Below are 20,127 nucleotides of genomic sequence, written 5' to 3'. Positions count from 1 at the left end.
AGCTGTGTTGTACGGTAGAGGCGACTCTGTGTTGACTTCTCATTACACAAAGGAGGTCAAGTTAACCTACGAGAGATTTTTCCTTCTCTTTTGGTTTATACGTTTCTGCGGATACGTTACTGGGATAGAGCCAACACTGATCCTTAACTTTGAGTTAAAGTTTTTTAACTTAGTGAAATTATTGGGGTTTTTGAAAGGAGTGTGGGGATAACTCTTTTCAATTTGAGCGCGAACCCTCGTGTTAGGATCAGGTGATCGGGATCGGTGTTGCAACTCCTTCATAAGGTGTATTGTTATAGAAGGGGTGGTCCAGTACCCATTGACAAAGTCCTTTCAGGCTCTGCCGAGTTAGCGGTTCATACCCCATCGGCAGACCCACAAGAACTCTTAGCCATAGATCACATATCTCGCTAAAGTCTTGAGGTGATGCAGACTACCGGGCAACAGCCACGAAGTCTACCACCTATCAGATAGGAACCAAGGTTATTTATACCTACAACATATGTTGTTTACCTGTCTATTCCATGTTAGCTGTCTCTTACCCTCCACCAAAGGGTGTCAATCAGCTATGTATATATCTGACAGGTAAGTTGATTGTATGAAAATGATATTGTTATAATACAATAAAGTTTCATACATACTTACCTGGCAAGATTATATATGATTAATGGCCCCACCCAGCCTTCCCCGCAGGAGACAGGTGGAAGAGAAAAAATATGAATAGAAAACGGGAATGGTTCCTAATCCTGCCACCCAGGGCAGGACGGTAGATCACCTGACCTACCTGCAGCATGTGCCGCGAAATTTGAATTTCTGTCGGGGACGACGGAGTCTTAGCTATGTATATATCTGCCAGGTAAGTATGTATGAAACTTTATTGTATTATAACAATATCATTTTATTTTAAGAATATCATGTAAAAAATTTTTTATATATATATTTTTTTTTATCACAGTCAACCGATTCGACTTGGGCTTTTATAGTGTGGGGTTCCAGATGGCGTCCTGCCTCCTTATGAGTCCATCACTTTTCTTACTATTAACATTATATTATACTACAGTCCGGTCCCGAAATGTGTGTTCGGATAGTACGATTCCCCTTTTATGTGGTCGCTAGTTCTCAGAAATAGATTTTCTGTATCTGTGAAGCCGTTCAAAGTTTACGAGTCATGGGCCACAAATGTATCAAATCTATTGTCTTTTTAAGTATTTTAGGTGGGGGAAGGGGGTTTGATGGTATCTGAGAAAAGGGGGGGTTGGGAATGCTTGGAATAAAAACTGTTATTCCTCCAAGGGGAAATGCGAGAGAAAGATTTCCTGCTCTCCCATTAGCCAAGACAGCATAGTGTGTGTGAATGATCGGTATCATCATCATTGCCATACGTATTATGCATATCTGCGAAGTGTACTATTCTGAATAATCGGTATCATCATCATGCCAAAGGTATTATTCAGACCTGTGAAGTTTATTCTGAAGGCTTCTGTTCAGCTGTTAGCTAAGACGGAAGGCTCCGCTTCACGCATTTGTGATGTCATAGCGCAGTGTGTATGAATGATCGGTATTGCCATCATCGCCATACGTATTATTCAGATTTGCGAAGTGTATTTTGATCATCTGCATCATGTATGCATCTGCCTAGAGGTTGAAGAGAAAGACCTATTTTTTCGAAACTAAGAAGCTTGTCCTTAAGTTAAAGATGAAGGAAAGAGCAACTTCCACTTTGGCACCAGTTGACAACTTGAAATCCGTCATTGCTGAACATGAAGTAAGAAATTTTTTTTTTGTCTAGGTTAACTTGTTTTGACTAACTTTTGGCATTTGATCATTTATTTTTTCTATTGTTGAAATAGGTTTTGATGAAAATGATTAGGAAAAGTGATTAACAGAGAAGCAGATGTGTTTGAGAGAGAGAGAGAGAGAGAGAGAGAGAGAGAGAGAGAGAGAGAGAGAGAGAGAGAATTGTTTGATCTAGACTTTTCAAGAAACTCATTTTATGTTGAATTTTGAATTTTTATGATTTCTTTTTGAGAAATTATAATTTCATATAAAATTTTGAATTTTCATCAGTTCTGTTTTATCATAGAATAAATTTAGATGAAAACGATTACATAGTGAATGTGATGGACAAAGAAACTGAGACAGGCGCTCATAACCAAGTTTCTTAGGCCTAACAGGAGTGAAGAAACACGTGATCCGCCAGTCCCGAAACCTCAAATAGTTCACAGAGCCTTCCTTCAGCAGAGGAACTCTTTACGGAGGATGAGATAGAGAAGCTTGAAGGTTTTTTGGCAGAGGATAGGTAGAGGAAATTCCATCCAAAAGGTTTTTTAAAGGAAGTGACTGTATCATACAGTACACTTGCACCCAATAGTGGCAGTGTTTACTTGTGGGAGTTTTCACCATCCTGTGTGTAATTTTAAACTTTTTCAAATTATTAAAACCTTTTTAATATTTTATTTATCCATAAGAACAATTTCATATTAGAAAAAAGTACAGTATTGTACAGAGAAAGTATTGAAAATGGGTAGTATAAAAAAGTTTGACTGGGTAAATTGCCGTTTGCCTTGACCCTAATGGAATCATTCCCATAAGGTGTGTATCGAAATTTGGGATTTTCCAGTTCTGCGAGGCCATGGATTGACCAAATTCTCGCATAATTGGGGACCTTACTGTTCGATTAACATTATTATACCAAAATACTCAACATTCATATTTTGTAGCAGAACTTTTTTGACAATGTTCTTTTCAAAAATTTCAATATGTTCATTTAATCATTATTGGAAATATGTAGCTTTCTTTTGGCCCATGGGATAATTTGTTTTGGCTTATGTCTAAAGTTAGTGAACAGATGGAATCCAGACTTAAAAACTGAATGTAGCACATCACAATCCATGTTGGATCTTCAGAACTTTCTAAGGGCTAACCAGTAAGGTTGTGAGAGAAAATGTAGCTATGAAATGCCGAGATTACATCACATTATGTACATTTTGTTAATACTGTACTAATATATGTGTCTATTTGTAGAGTCTTCAGTCTGCAGCATCAATACTGATTAATGGTGCTGATCGACTTCGTGCATCTCAAGCAGAGTTAGGAAGACCAAACCGATCTGTTCTTGATTTCCATATTGAATTATTAAAGTTACGCCAGAACTGGAGATTGAGAAAGGTTGCTAATAATATAATTGGTGATCTTTCGTATCGTTCAGCTGGATCCACTTTTAAACATGTAAGTATATTTGATATAATTATGAATTATAAATTGAACTGATAGTGTCCTGAACAAAATTATGCTTTCACACATGAAACTTACCGAACAATTACATAGCTATACGCTTCTTACCTTACGGCAGCCAAAATTCCAAATTTCTCGGCGCTAATTGGCGCTGCTGACGTGTAGGTGATACAACCCCGCCCACTTTCGGGGATCCCCGGTACTACTGAGCTTTGCTTGACAATTCGTTTTCTGCCGCCCACGGTGAAACACCTGTGTATTTTGCTGCAGTCAACTGTTCGCCATTTTTGTTTGACACCCGATTTGTGAAGTACAATTTTTCTTGGTTGTTTTTTTTTTGTGTTTGACGGCTTAGGCTGCTTTCTTTATTCATCTGTTTAGTGTGAGTTATGTCAGATTCAGGTTCATCTGTTAGATTAGCCAAATTATGTTATGACCCACACTCAAAGTGCGTGAAATGTAGGGGGCAAGAATGTACTAAAGAGCGTACATGTAATGAATGTGAAGATCTAGGTGATCAAGGATGGAAGAGTTTTTTGTCCTCATCTGATAAGATGGAAAAAGATAGGAAAAAAAGAAAGGCAGCCATTAGGGCTGATAGTAGGGCTAGATTAGAGTCAACTCCTTTGCCGTCAGAGGCAAGAAGCCCGCTTTGTCTTCTCCTATTTTGTCAAACGTCTCTCCTATTGATAGTCCTCCTACTTCAGTACACCTTACTCCGGCTCAGGTTCCCCATGCTTCTGATTCCGACACCATTGCCCAATTAGAAAATAAGATGGATAGGAAATTTGAGCTGCTTGCTAAATCTGTCATGGATTTAGGTACATCTTTTCGTGAATTTGTGATTAAGTCTGGTGAAGTGAAAAGTGCAAGTGTCGTATCCGAGGAGGCGGCTGTCCGTCCCTCCACGTCTCCTAGACCGAGGTCACTGTCCCGCTCCCCAGCACCTGGGAGAAGACTACGCCGTGAGTCGAAGGGAGACTGGAGGGGTTTGCCCACGGGCGGCCGTCGACTCAGTCGTGAAATTTCGACTCGATTTCTGTAAAGAGACACCACTGGAAAGGTGTAGATGTGTCTGGTGTAGGTTTGTCGTCGGACTCGGAGGTGTGTTCGCCTGATACCAGGCGAAAGAAGTGGAGTGAAGTGTCACGCCCGTTGAAAAGGCGCGCAGTGCCATTGGATAATTCGTCATCACCTGTGAAGAGAGGGAGGGAAAAGAGTCCTCAACCCGTGTAGCTTTTGGGAGAACCCTGTGTATCTTTCGCCTAGTAGAGGGTTCGGGTGCTGTTCGCAAACGAGCTCGCGAGGTATCAGTGTCGGACTCGCATGGTTTTGTCTCGCCGACTGAAACAAGGAAAGTTTCGACTCGTTCGCCTGCTAACGAGAGAGAGAGTTCGACTCGCAAGTTTTCATCAAGGAAGTTGTCTCCTTCGCCCGCACCATCGGGAGATGATGCGAACAACAAAGAAGAAGCTTTTTTGGAACCGTTGAGACAGCTTCAGGACTTAGTTAAGTCGTTGAAGAAAGTTAAGTCTTATACGGATGAAGAAGCCAAGCAGTCGACAATGTCGGATGGGGAGGATCAGTCGGAACAAGAGTCGAAAGCGGCTTCTGCTTACTCCAACTTAATGAAGTTTTTGTTGGCTTCTTATACGGAATTCGAGCCAGCTCCTCTATCTTCGCCTCCTTCTACCTTTGTTAAGGATAGGAAAGTACTTTCGGCGAGTCTACCTAAACTGGTGCTTTCGCAGTCGGCGAAAAGAGTCTTCAAAGAAGCAGAGAAGTGGCTGGAGAAGAAGAGGGAGTCTGGTAAAGCCGCCTTCGCTGTCCCACCGTCCAAGTTACAGAAGACATATAAATTTTATGCTACCGGGGAATTACCCTCTTTGGGAGTCGCTGCCTCCGCCCAAGGAGATTTCTAAGGTCTGGTGGATGCTAACAGAAGGACAGCGTTTTCGTCGGCGAAAATTTTCTTCTTCTTCGCCTGATTTCGACCACCTGATTAAGAACCTATTTAAGGTAATATTAAGAAGTTTTTCAGCTTCTTAGACTGGACTATTGCTGCATTAGCAAGGAAAATAGAGGATTGTCGGTCTCTGGAAGATAGCTTGGCGACAGACTGGCTTGATGTATTATCGTGTGCCGATAAAGGGGAGCTTGCATCTCTTTTTACTCTGGGCGTCCTTAAAAAGAGAGAACTTTGGTGCTCTTTCACCTCCAAGGGAGTAACTTCTAACCAGAAGTCTGCTCTCATGTTTGCGCTTTATGTAAGTCGCATTTATTCCCTGAACAGGTTATTCAGCAAGTTCTCGCAGATCTAGAGAAAAAGTCTACCAACGACTTATTGACTCGTTCGTCGACGCGACGTCCCAAGGAGACACCATCTACAGGAGCTAAAGGGTCACCTCTTCAGAAGCAACCTTTTCGCGGAGGAAAGTCTAGATGGCAACCCAGACCAAGGACTAATTTGCATCCACAGGCCACAACCAGTAAGAAACCACCCTCGAGACAGTCGGACAGTAGGAATTTTTTACCCTCACACACCTGTAGGAGCAAGACTCCGCCTGTTTTGGCGGGAATGGAGTCGAAGAGGGGCGGAACAGTGGGTGATCACAGTATTAAGAGAAGGTTATGTGATCCCGTTTGTGCAAGATCCACCACTGTCGAGAATTCCCATCGCCTTGACAGCATACACGCAGGGATCAGAAAGAGCTTTGGCTCTTGCCAAGGAAGTAGAAGCCCTGATTACCAAGAAGGCCATAGAAATAGTGGAAGACATCTCATCGGGCTTTTACAACAGGCTGTTCGTTGTCCCCAAGTCATCGGGGGGCTGGAGGCCGGTCCTGGATGTGAGTGCTCTCAATATCTTTGTTCTGAAGACGAAGTTTCGTATGGAAACCAACCGGTCGGTTATGTCAGCTCTTCGACCAGGAGACTGGATGGTATCGCTGGACATGAAGATGTATAATTTCATGTACCTATTCATCGGAGCTCCAGGAAATATCTACGGTTCGTTTTCGACGGCAGAGTTTATCAGTTCAGAACGCTCTGTTACGGACTTTCGACAGCCCCACAAGTATTTACTCGAGTCCTGGCCCCGGTAAGTCGATGGTTACATTTGATGGGAATCAATATTGCTTTTTATCTGGACGACTGGCTTCTAAGGTCTGACTCCAGTCTCCAGTGTGTGAGGGATTTAAATCGGACACTAATATTAACACAGCAACTGGGATTAGTAATGAATTTAGAGAAGTCACAGTTAGTACCGAGTCAGAGGATTCCATATTTGGGGATGATTCTGGACTCACAATTTTTTTTCGGGTTTTTCTCTCCCCAAGGAGAATAGTCTCCCTCCTTGCGACTGTACGGAAGCTGTTTAAAACCCGCTCGTCCTGCACAGCTCTGGAGTGGATGAGCCTGTTAGGGACTCTCGCTTCGGTGGAGACTTTTGTTACACTTGGTCGTCTTCACATGAGGACGCTACAATTCTACCTAAAGGCCAATTGGGACCGGAAAATTCAACCGGATTCGACTGTTATTCCGATCTCCGAGGAAATCAAGGAAGATCTTCGTTGGTGGTTGTCGGAGGAAAGAGCTCAGGAGGGTTTGTCCCTCGAAAGAACGAATCCAGAGCTAGAATTTTATGCCGACGCATCGGACTCAGGATGGGGAGCCCTGTTGGGGAAAGAGAAGACATCAGGTATCTGGACAGAACAGGAGAGAGGTCTTCATAGCGACATAAAAGAGCTGAAAGCAATTTTTCTTGGGCTTCAAAGTTTCAACCCTCTAGTCGAAGGGAAGAAGTTGCGGTGTTCTCGGACAACACCACAGCGCTGTCATATATAAGAAAACAGGGAGGGACACATTCGTTCTCCCTGTACAGAATGACGGAGCATCTTCTTCTGTGGGCGAATGCGCACAAAGTGACTCTTCCCCAGGTACGTGCAAGGGAAGCTCAACGTTTTAGCAGACGAACTCAGTCGTGCGCATCAGGTTCTTCCGACGGAGTGGACATTGGATATCAGAGTTTGTCAGGATCTATGGCGGTTGTGGGGACAACCAACGATAGACCTCTTTGCAACGTTCCAGGAACAACCAGGCTTCCTCTATTCTGTTCTCGGTCCCCCCGGACCCGCCGTTAGCCTGGAAAACGGATGCAATGCTTCTCGACTGGTCAGGTCTGAATGTTTACGCATTTCCACCATTTGCGATGATCAGAGAGGTATTAAACAAGTTCCAGAGTCACCAGAACGTTACGATGACTCTAATAGCTCCTTTTTGGCCCAGAAAGGAGTGGTTCCCGGATCTCCTGAGGATGTTAGTAGACTTCCCCAGGCTTCTGCCACAAATTCCATCGCTACTCAAACAACCCCATTTCGACAGAAATCACCATGGGTTGTCGTATCTCGCTCTGACAGGATTCAGACTGTCCGGGATCTGGTCAGAGCAAAAGGTTTTTCAAGAAGAGCGGCAGAGGCTATTGCTAACTGTAGAAGAGCCCTCTTCGGCCAAACTCTATCAGTCAAAATGGGGGAGTTTTTAGAAATTGGTGGGGCAGAGAAAGTCACACAACTTCTTCTAAAACCTCTATACAAGAGATAGCAAACTTCCTAATATATCTGAGAGACGTTAGGAAGTTATCGACTTCGACAATAAAAGGAGGATCAGATCTATGTTGGCATCAGTTTTTAAACATAGAAACTTGAATATATCTAATAACTCGGACATCAGCGACTTGATTAAATCTTTTGAGTCCGCTAGGACAAGGAGACCAGGTTTAGTGGACTGGAATTTAGACGTGGTATTGTCCTGGCTCTCTAAAGCGAATTTTGGAACCTCTTAATTCGGCTTCTTTGAAGGATCTTACTAAGAAGATGTTATTCTTAGTCGCCTTAGCTTCAGCTGTTAGAATCAGCGAGATGCAAGCAATGAGTAAAGAGATAGGATTTACACAAGACAAAGCTGTGTGTGCCTATACTCAGGATTTTTTAGCGAAGAATGAAGATCCTTCGAGACCATGGCCTCGTTTCTTCTCCATTCGAAGCTTGTCAGGATTAGTAGGAGAAGAGGACGAAGAACGTTCTTTGTGTCCAGTGAGAGCCCACTGAAATTTTATATTCATAAAACAAAGGCTTTGAGAGGAAGTTCGAACCGATTGTGGTGTTCGGTTAAAGATCCGAGCGTCCTATGTCTAAGAACGCAATTTCGTTCTTTTTAAGGAGCCTGATTCAGGAAGCACACACGTCAGTAAGAGATCAGACTCTACAGGTCTGTAAAGTTAAAGCCCACGAGGTTAGGGCAGTAGCGACTTCCATGGCTTTTAGACATAATAAGTCGCTAGCATCTATTTTGCAAGCTACGTTCTGGAGGTCGAGATCGGTTTTTGCTCTCCATTACCTGAAGGATGTGGAAGCAACGTTTGATAATTGTTGTGTCGTTTAGGACCTTTGTCGGTGATGGGCATGGTGTTGGGAAAGGAAGCATAGGGGGATTTGGTCCAATTCCCCTTCCTTTTGACTATCTCTTCGTCTTGATTAGAAGGTGGTCGAGTTTTGGGGAAGCCTGGGGGTACACGGTACCAGGAGTACCCGCCAGTTTTTATGGTAGGGTTTGGTTTATTATTTTTTATGGTTATGTGTAGGTGATGGTCTTTGATTGTTATTTTAATCTGGTCACAGCCCAGGGCAAGGGCGCATATTATTCATTCTGATCAACCATCGGTGAACCTCCATGGTTGCAGAATACCCACTAGTAGTAGGAACGATCCTGGCCACTACTGCCACGTTCCCTACAAGTGATGAGAGCGCCGACCAGAGGCTGTATTCTCCTGCAGCTGCTCTCTCACGAGGTAAGGTACTACAACATTCTTGCAATGTGAGTTTTTTCTTATTTGCATTTAAAGTCCATATACCCACCAGCCGGGTAATGTGGATTCAGCTATGTAATTGTTCGGTAAGTTTCATGTGTGAAAATGGTATTTTTATTATAAAATAAGGTTTCACACATACTTACCGAACAATTACATGATTAAAGCCCTCCCTCCTCCCCACAGATGTCAAGCAAAGCTCAGTAGTACCGGGGATCCCCGAAAGTGGGGGGGTTGTATCACCTACACGTCAGCAGCGCCAATTAGCGCCGAGAAATTTGGAATTTCGATGCCGTAAGGTAAGAAGCGTATAGCTATGTAATTGTTCGGTAAGTATGTGTGAAACCTTATTTTATAATAAAAGTACCATATTCATAACTTGATACTATTTTATTTTGATAACATTCTTCATTTATAGTTAGGTGTACAGTATTTATGTTATGTAGAAACCACTTACTTTCAGTAGATATATGGTTAACAAGTGAGTGAGGCATACTTGCCATTAAATTTGCTTCGTACATGTTACATGTCATACTAAAGGCAATATCTCTGTTTTTGCTGCTTATTTATCTATTACAATCCTCATTGCTTCATCTTTGTTTTTATTCATTGTTATATGATTAAATGGCAGTATTTATATGTATGTTCCTTTTTAATGCTGTGTTTAAGTGTTTTGCTAATTTTCTGGAAGGTAGTTTTGAGTTTATTGTTTGTTGTAAGATTCCTGACTTGTTTTGTCATCGTAATCGTACAGGTAGCTTACCTATTAATTTCTTGGGATTCCTTATTTCTATTGTTTTTATAAATTAGTTAACATCATTGCTAAGTCAGATTTTTTAAATGAACCTTACCTCCTCATTATGTATAAAGCTTTTACTTGTGGCAGTGGTTTGACAGATTAAATAAAATGAGAACACTTGGTCAGGGGTCAATAAGTACTACAAATACTTGTAGCTGGTCAGTCTACTTCTGCTGCTAGTTTTGGTAGGAGATCGACAGATTATTCGGTTTCCTGTTGGTTTGTTTTTGGATACGTAATCTTCTATTATTTTAATATTCTTTAGGTAAGGCAAGATTTGCATTATTCCAGTTTTGTTGACCCTCAGATATTCAGGCTGAGGGAAGAGTTATGATTGGATAACTATAGGAATTGTAGTTGAATGAAATGAGGTAATTGATTGCAAACGGTGAGAATTTTCTGTAGAACATATAATAATTTTTTGAGGGAAAACTTAGTCTGTTCCAGAAGGCTGGGCGAAATGCGATTTGTTTGATATATGACAGATAACCCCATCTTACTGTTCATCCTCTCCTAACAATTGTTCTATAGTGTAACTGCAAGGTTTTCCTCCTGTAACACCTTTCAAACCTTTTACTGTTAATTTGCTTTTCAGTGCTGAATGGCCTTAGTTGCCCCAGTGCTTGGCATAATGCCAAAAATTGATATGTCAAATAAAATAAAAATCAGAGGTGATATTTTTGTTACACCACTGGAGAAGCTCCCTCTGCCCAAGGAGACTTCTCAGCTCTCATTGATCCTTCTAGGAGATTGGCCTTTTCCACAGCTAAAGTGATGTTTTCATCAATGGAAATAGACCACTTATTGCGTAACTTGTTTAAGGTTTTTGAAGTGAGCAGTTTTATGGACTGGGCAGTAGGTGCTCTTGCCAAAACAACTCAGGACTGCCCTCATCTTCCTCCTGAATTCGTGGCAGATATACTTAGCGTACTTTCCTGCTTATACAAGGAAGACAGAGATAGTGCTCGCGAGTTAACTACCCCTTTTATTTTGAGAATTCTGGAAAAGAGAAAGCTATGGGTCTCTTTCACTGGGAAGGGAATCACTTCTACTTAGAAGTCCGCTCTTTTGTTCTCTCCCTTAGTCAAGGATTTTCTGTTCCCACAAGTCACTGTGAATGACATGGGTTCATCCCTGTACAAAAATCCACATAGGATCTTTTAACTTAGGCTTCCAGACGACCTAAAGAACCTCCTGTCTTAGCCTCTAGATTGGAAACTTCCGCACAAAGATACAGCCCTGTAGTGGAGGAAGAGTGAAATTTTCTTCCAGGACTAGACCTGTAGTTGATTTTGCAAGTAAGTCCATTAAGAAATCGACCTCTAAACCTGCGATCAAAAAGTAATTTGCATGTCCTCCATGCTCCAGTATGAGCCAGACTCCACCTGTTCTGGGAAAGGTGGAAAGAAATAGGTGCAGAACAGTGGATTGTTTAATTCTGAAAAGTCCCAGTTTGTCCTGTCTCAGATGATAGTATATTTTCCATCCCCCAAGAGAGTGGAATCCTGCCTCAAGATGATAGATGTCTCTCTGCTCATGCACAGCGAACAAATGGATGAATCTGCTCGGAATGTTAGCTTTCATAGAGCAGTTTGTTTCACTCAGAAGACTTCACATGAGAGTTCTGCAATTCTACCTCAAGGTCAGCTGGGACAGGAAGAAATATCCGGATTCTTTCATCATGGCTATTTCTCCGGAGGTCGAAAAACACCTGCTTTGGTGAAAGTTGGAAGACAGGTTGTTGGAAGGGAAGTCACTGTTAGTGCGGAGCCCAGACCTCAGCTTTACTCAGAAGCATCGGACGTAGGATTGGGAGCTCTTTTGGAGAACTAGGAAGTATCAGGAAAGTGGTTAGAAGAACAGTTGAGAGACCACATAAATATCAGAGAGCTGAGAGCAGTCCATCTGGGGCTTCAGGCTTTTGCCCCAGAAGTAGCAGGGAAAATTGTAGCAGTGTACTCTGACTGTAAGGAACTTTTTTTTATTTGAGTTATTTTATTTTTATATATTGTTTATTGTTCCCAAAGTAAAGAAATTGATTATATTTATCTTTGTAATGTATTTGCTTCTTCTTACTTCAATTAGTTTATTACTTTCTTGTAGTTGCTTATCGTTTCTTACTTTGTTTTTTGTTATGTGGTAGAGTCTCAGGAGGCTTAGGAAGACAGTGCAGATTTCTTACTTCATTAACACACTAGTAAATAATGCTTGTTACAACTTCATTAACACACTAGTAAATAATGCTTGTTCCGACATGTAATACAAACCCTCGGTCCTTTACATAGGGAATTACTTACAGCGCCAGCTGGAATGGTCGTAAAATTTCTAACAAGGTAGTTCAGTAGAAACTTATTGTCCGATGGTCGGGAGTCCTGCCCGACTGGAGGTAAACATATCACTCTGCTTTCGGCTGCTGTCGGATGAAGACGTGTGTTCACCTCTCTGCCTGCCATTGTCGTGAGACTTTCTATGGTTTCGATTACGAAGCTGTTCTTTTCTCAACTTTTGCCTTGTGTAGTACTTGAGTTGGATCTTTGTAAGTACTTATTGAATTTTTTTTTATGGTTTTTGTGGTTTGCATCGTGAACTTGGACATGCAAGCCCATGAAGGTGAGAAGCCCCCCTTCGTTCGACCTGTCGAGCGCAGAGGAAGGGGTGCGACACCCCGACCTGGAACTGTACTCGGGGTCTTCCATCCGCTTGGGGTGGGATCTTTCCCCCTCCGGGTGAGCAGGAACCCCCCCCACTAACCCGACTGTTGCTTCCACAGGTGTGACTGCCGCCATGGGTGGAGACCTCCAGCAGGTCTGGCGCTTGCTGAGCCTTCCGGGCACTCCCAGCATTTGGGGGCTGTTGCAACATCTGGCTGCCCCTGTGACCCATGGCCCAGTGACGATGACGACTACCACCATCTCTACACCAGGGTATGCTGTGCCACCGCACCTGGTATACAGGCAGCACGTAACCTCCATGACCCCCTCAGCTGCCGTGCAGGCCCCGCTGACGTTCGGGCCACAGGAGGAGATGGTTCCTCCACCTAGTTTTGCTGTCTTCTCCCCAGCCCCTGACTTCAAGTGCCTCAAGAGCTCCCCGCTTGACCGCCCACCAGTTCCTGTGCTTGTTCCTGCCCGTTGTGTTGCTGCTCCCGTCGCATGTCCCTTCGGACAGGTGCAGTTGGACCGTGTTGCTACCGCAACTGCCCCAGCTCCGTCTTGGATGGAGGACCTGTTGGTGGTCCTGAGGAAGCTGACGAAGAAGAGGTCCAAGAAAAATAAGAGGAAGGTGTCGTCGCCCCCCCCAAAGAAGTCTCTCACAGAGACATGTAAGGGTCTGTCCCACTCCGGTGGGACAGCTGGGTCTTCCGCTGATCCTCCTGTTCTTTCGGGAACTGGGCCTGTCTCTCCTTCCCCAGGGAAGAAGAAGACAGGGACTGTAGGGGTGCCAGCTACCGCTGGTACCTCTTCTCCTGGTTCCAGAGGTTCCACCTCTGCACCAGGAACCATCTTGGCCCGCTGAGCCTGCGACCAGTGACAGATCTCTCTCTCTTGAACCGATTCGTTCACCAGACTCGGTTCACGGTGGAAACAGCACGCTCAGTGCTTGATTCCATCAGGGAGAACGACTTCATGCTTTCAGTGGACCTGAAGGATGCTTATTTCCAAATACCCATCCATCAGTCCTCCAGGAAGTACCTCCGCTTTATCCTCGATGGGACGGTGTACCAGTTCAGGGCACTTTGTTTCGGTCTCTCAACCGCCCCACAGGTGTTCATGCGAGTGTTCACTCTGGTGTCGGCTTTGGCCCATTCAGCCGGGATACATCTCTTGAGGTATCTTGACGATTGGCTGGTCCTGGTGAGCTCCCGCTCGCAGTTGCTGCAGGACAGGGATCGACTTATCGACTTCTGCCACGATCTGGGGATCGTGGTGAACTTTGAGAAGTCAGATCTCGAGCCCAAGCAGAGGATGAAGTACTTGGGCATGCTGATCGACACAGTAGCAGGGCGAGTCTTCCCCGCAGACTCGCGGATCAGCAGGTTCAGGGAGGCAGCCAGACGGTTCCTGTCTCGACAGGAACAGTCAGCTCAGCAGTGGCAAGTCATGATTGGTCACCTGTTGTCACTGGAGAAGTTAGTCCCTCACAGGTGTCTTCACCTGCGGTCTCTTCAGTGGAGACTAAAGGAGTGCTGGTCACAGGCAGGGGATCCACAATCCTTCCTGGTTCCTCTCACGGAGGAAGTAAGGGAGGACCTGGCCTAGAGGCTAGACGACAGGAACCTCGTAATAGGCGTGCCTCTACACACTCCCCCTCTGGAGATGCTGCTGTTCTCAGACGCATCGACCGAGGGTTGGGGCGCACACTTGTAAGAGTTGCTGGTTGCAGGAGTGTGGAACCATCACGACAAGCACCTTCACATCAATGTCCTGGAACTCAAGGCCGCATTCCTAAGCACTCCAAGAGTTCCAGGAATGAGTGATGGGACACTCAGTGGTGCTGATGAGCAACAACACCACGGTAGTGGCATATGTCAACAAACCGGGGGCCCATAGTCGATTCATTTAAGGTAGATTCTTGTGCCTACGAGACGTTTGTTTGGCAGCCTCCGATTGGCTGGTACCGGGAGGCAGATTGCTCGCTCACTGGGTCATATTTTCGTTTGTAGCTTAGAAAACTAGCAATATGTGTACATTTCTTCATTTATCTCACGTTTTACAAAAGATAGGAAAGTTTTGGTCATACCAAAGGATTCAGTATTAAATGTACAATTAATTAATCTTTTCCTGAAATCAATAAGTTAAAATACAAAGGAATTACAACGAGTAGAAGTGAAGGGAGAAACATTTCATTCTTTATACCTGCTGTTTTTATTCATCATCGGATTTTGCATAATTCATGAGATCGAGATAAAATTAAATCTTGTGTTTTAAAACAATAAAATCACCCTGAATACGCTAGTGCTTTCAGATTTTAAATGCGTGTAATATGTAAAGAGAAAATGAAGAATATGTCTTATTATGTTGCATCCGTACTTGACTCGGTTTGACAGTAGTGCCGAGAGACGCAAGATATCGTGGGGCTGGTCCTCTTAGCTAGAGCCGTTGGCGTGTTGGCAGTGGCCAATTGGCGATATGAGAAGATTGCAGTTTCAAGACTATGTATTTACCGAATTATTGTCATTACATTTTCTATAAATAAATGCATAGAATTCCCATTATGACTTTCAAAGATTTTTACTCCTATAATATATATGTCCGTATTTCTGGACATATCTGATAAAAGAAAAGTAAATAATCAGATGGATGCATCTGGGTGTTGGCTTCAATTTAGTCTAAGTGAGAAATGTACATGCTTTATGAGGCTCACTGATAAATAACAGAACTTGTTTCTCTGCCCAATAACATAAAAAGTTTATGGTTTTCATATGTTCACTCAATAAACAAAAGTACAAATGTTTATTTCTTACCATAAAATTTGTTGACGATGTAACGAATATAATATACTGTCTTTTTCAGAATTGCTTGAGTTACTCTTACACCAGAATGTTTATCTCCTTTATTTACATGTTACACTTGACAACATGTCTACAACAATGTTTAGGAAAAATTTGCTTAGTTTTCTCCTGAGGTAGTTGATTATTCTTGAATCACTTAATTCATACTTGAGTTAGAATAGCTCCCGTAACCGTTCCCACAGCCCTGCATAATTGTATATATATAGTACATGTAGGATAATGAGACTAATCAGAAGACTGTTATATCTTCATCTTTTTAAACAAAAAGAATGGGAATTCATGCAGATGTATTATGTCATAAACACAAAAGAAATCATAAACACAGAAAGTCATACACAGTAGGCTTACATTGGTATGTCATTAGGCTATCAATATGAACAAAAAGAAATTAAAATCTTATAAATTTTCTCACTTCATCATTATTTAAAAAATAAATAAAGGAAAATCATGCATATACGTATACATAGTCATGTCATTACCTATTGAAACAAAAAGAATGGGAAAATATAGGGATACATTGATATCCCCTTTTCTATTAAAACCAAGTAAAAAGAATTTATAAACAGATATGTACATTGTTATGCCATTAAATATTAAAAAAAAAAAAAGGAAACTCATATGGATATACTGTAGTTATGAAATTGCCTATCTAAAAAATGGAAAACTATAGAAACACTGTTAGGTCTTCAACTTTTTAAAAACAAATAATGGAAAATCATTGATATATATCATCACTGTCAGTGTCATCCTCCCTAATAATAAAAAATCAATATCATCACTGTCCAGTTTCGTCATCTCCAATGTCAATAACAAAACTTTCAAACATATGCTCTCTAGCAACATCTTTCCTCCTATAATCATCTTCTAATTTCCTAACGCGGTGAAAACATTTCTTCCAGTCTTTGTCTATCGCCAGTCTCGTAAGCTGCTCAACAGTTTTCAAAGATTGATTTGCATTATAGTTATTTTTTCTGATATCCCCCTTTATTTGAGCCCATATAAGTTCTATGGGGTTAAACTGACAATAATATGGTGGCAGTCTGAGCACATCATGACCATTTGCACGGGCTATCTCATCTATCACATACCTCTGTTTTTCTTTGTGACACTTGGCAATCTGCAGCAATTTTGGCTTTGTTGCTGATGGGTCGTGGGTGACGTTATTAGAAGAAAGCCACTCTATGACTTCACTTTTTCTGTTGCTGGTTGTTGGCACTTTATTTTCTATTTTGCTATGGTAGGGAGCATTGTCCATTATGATAAGAGATATATCTTCTATATTAGGCAATATTTGTTCCTTAAACCACTTTAAAAACCTTTCATGGTCCATGGAATCATGGTAGTCCCCTTTGGCACCATTTTTTGACCTAAACAACAATAGCGCATCTTTGACAAACCCCTTCTCGCTCCCCGCGTGCACCACAATAAATCTTGACCCCTTTCCAGTCTTAAGTTTGGGTCCTATTTCGCCTTCACCCATTGTCCAACACTGACGTACACATTCATTTTGGTTTATCCAAGTTTCCTCCAAGTTTTCAAAACTATCCACCTTGTCCTTCACTCGGATCTTCTTCCTGGGATATACAGGTGAAGCGAAGGGGACGCTGCGACACTCAGATGACTGTTGCTTGATTTTTTTCACTGTGTTGGTTGGCACTCCTGTAGCTTTGGCGGTCTTCTCAAATACTTCATTTCTTGAGTCTGCTCCCCACTGTGAGCTGAAGTAACGATGAACATTCATTATAATGTTGCGAGCTTGACTTGTAAATCTGGAAACGGTGCGACGAATGGTGCTGTCATCTCGTCAGACAGGGATCTGACCCTCAAGACCATCTTTCTGCTGGCCCTGGCATCAGCGAAGAGAGTAGGAGAACTTCACGGTCTTTCGTTCGATGTTAAGCACTCAAGGGGATTGGGATCGGTTACGCTTGATTTCGTTCCGGACTTCGTAGCGAAGACTTGGAACCCTTCGGTCCCTGACGCCAGGTTTGAGTCCTTCACGATCACCTTCCTGGAAGAATTCACCATCAATGATGCAGATGAGATGCTGCTTTGTCCTGTGAGGGTGCTACAGCGCTAACTGAAGAGAACTTGTCACCTCAAGCCTGAGTGTCGACGCCTCTTCGTTAGCACCGGGGTTACCAAGAAAGAAGTGTCCAAGAACACTATTTCTTTCTGACTTCGCGAGGTAATCCGGAAGGCGTACGCTTCAGACAGGAGTGCCGACACCAGTACCCTTTGTCCAAGAGCCCACGAAGTCAGAGGTATTGGTCCAACCCTTGCATTCCGGAAGAACTTGTCCGTGGCACAGGTTCTGAAGGCAGGGGTTTGGGCCAACCAGACCACCTTCACCTCCTTCTACCTTCGGGATATTGCCCACAGGTCCTTGGACACTTTTTCCTTGAGACCCCTGGTGGCTGCTCAACAAGTTGTGTAGCTTACCCAGCTCCTTTACCGGACAAGGTAGCATCTCATCCTCGTGAGACTGCATGAATGGAAGAGTGAATGAGAGTGTGACTGGCATCTCTTCCTCTTCTTTTTCTTCCCTCTCGCTGTGGGCAGAGGGTGTCGGTCGTCACCACGCTGGACAGGATGTTGATGCAGGTAAGCTACGTAACCTAGCTCCATTCTATCCCTTTCATTAGGGATAGAAGCGTTTATCTGTCCCTTCCCTAACAAGGGGGGAAGTGGACACCAGTGAGAGACAAACCCAAGACTTTATATTTGGCTCTTGCGTAGGACCTAGTTCTTGCTTGCTATTCATAAGAGGCACGCTTGCCTCCCTCTTATGAAGTTGCTCCAGAGGTCTGACTACTGATCTTGCAGTGCACACATCTTGATCAGTTGGACAGAGGCTAGGCTCCCTCCCTTTGCTTTACGACCAGGGAGGGAACCCAGGTTGGGCGAACACCAGTCTGTTCACAAGACTCAGATTCCACACACCAATAAGTGAGTCTTCTCTATGTAAAAGACCGAGGGTTTGTATTACGTGTCAGAACACATCACAGTTTTGAAGTAAATTGTATTTTTCGTAACTATACAAACCTGAGGTCCTTTACACATAGTCCCACCTCATGCCACCCCTCACTCTGTTCTTGGGCCTAAAGCAAAGTGATTTGTTTACCTCCAGTCTGGCGGGGACTCCCGACCATCGGACAAGCAGTTACTACCGAATTACCTTGTTAGAAATCTTACGACCGGTCCAGCTGGTGCTGTAAGTAATTCCCTATGTAAAGGACCTCAGGTTTGTATAGTTAGGAAAAATACAATTTACTTCAAAATTGTGATATTAATTTTACAAGTTAAGTAGTATGAATATGAATTGAGATATGAGCCTTTCTGAATCTTCTTAACCCACAATTGGATTGGTGAGGCTCTCCACCTCACTCCGCTAATCCCTCCTTTTGTGGGTGGGACTATTGACATCAGCGGAAGTCTTCAAGTTCCGGTAAAAGTTGAAAGGTCAGGTGACAGGTGAGACAGCTAGGCAGTTTCTAACGGTTGCGTTTAGATTATTCCAGCACCAGTGTTTTGACTACAAATGCACGACACTTCCTAATTGTTTCTCTTTCTCCTTCTCTGTCGTTTTTCTATTATTCATTCTCTCTCTTTCTCTGTCTATCATTTGTCTATTAATGGTTTTCTCTCATTTCGTTTTCTCTCTTTTTTTTTATATACGCTATTCCCTCTTTTTATGTACGCTATTCCTAACTAATATTCTCCTAGTTTTCATTAAATGACAACACCACAGTTCTTTTGTACATTGCCAAACAAGGGGGAACTCATTCCTTCTCTCTGTGCACAACATTGAGAGATCTACTGGTTTAGGCAAAGCAGAATCAAACTTCCATCATAACAATGTTCGTTTATTGTTCGTTTAGGGATGAATGAACGTCCTAGTAGATCAATTGAGCAGATGAGACCAAGTGATTCCGGCGGAGTGGATGCTGAATCACTTGGTATGTCAAGAACTTTGGAAGTTATGGGAGACTTCCATGATAGATCTTTTCATGACTTCCAAAAATCGCAGTCTTCCTCTGCTCTGCTCCTCAGTGCCAGATACCATAGCATGGGCAATGGATGCCATGCTACAGGATTGGTCAAACAAGCGTCTGTACGCCTTCCCTCCATTCAGGAAGGTGAGAGACATCCTGAACAAATTCAAGTCCCACCAGAATGCATCAATGATACTGATAGCTCCCTTCTGGCCACTAGGAGAGTGGTTCCCAGAACTTCTAGAACTCCTCAGCGACTTTCCGAGACTGCTCCCTCAAAGAGCCAGTCTTCTCAGACAGCTGCACCTCAAATGGTGACATCATGGTCTGTCAAATCTAGCTCAGACTCCCTTCAAACTATCAAGAAGTTGCTCAGAATTAAAGGATTTTACAAAGGCAGTTGCAAACTCTATGGCAAGACGTCTACCAGCACAAGTATTCGATTTCCGCATTTGGTGCAGAAGCAATTAAGTCTCAGGTACTTAGACATCACTAACAGAAATAGCAGAATTTTTGCTATTTCTGAGAACTTCTAAAGTTTTATCAACATATATGATTAAAGGCTTCAGATCAATGCTCAGCTCAGTGTTCTGAATAATCAAGGTATTACTGATCTCTTGAAGTCATTTGACACTTTCAAAGCTAAGAAGCCTACTTTAGTGTCATGAAATCTCGACGTGGTTCTCAAATTACTTTCAGGACCCAATTTTGAACCACTTAG

At 42.9% G+C, this 20,127-nt stretch overlaps 2 protein-coding genes across 8 annotated transcripts in view; one reads left to right on the top strand and one right to left on the bottom strand.

Moving 5' to 3' along the window:
* Positions 1 to 20,127, bottom strand: part of LOC135220502 (RING finger protein 145-like) — a 344,353-nt gene that overhangs the window by 155,267 nt on the left and 168,959 nt on the right. The window lies entirely within an intron of this gene.
* Positions 1 to 20,127, top strand: part of LOC135220500 (mediator of RNA polymerase II transcription subunit 17-like) — an 88,185-nt gene that overhangs the window by 27,032 nt on the left and 41,026 nt on the right. The window contains exon 4 of the mRNA XM_064257641.1: positions 3,025 to 3,228. Coding sequence (XP_064113711.1) covers positions 3,025 to 3,228 — 204 coding nt within the window. The remainder of the gene's footprint in view (positions 1 to 3,024; positions 3,229 to 20,127) is intronic.

This window comes from Macrobrachium nipponense, chromosome 2, assembly GCF_015104395.2.
Source record: "Macrobrachium nipponense isolate FS-2020 chromosome 2, ASM1510439v2, whole genome shotgun sequence".
NCBI lineage: Eukaryota > Metazoa > Arthropoda > Malacostraca > Decapoda > Palaemonidae > Macrobrachium > Macrobrachium nipponense.
Note: the sequence above shows the minus strand (reverse complement) of the source record. Positions and strands in the feature narration are given on the sequence as shown.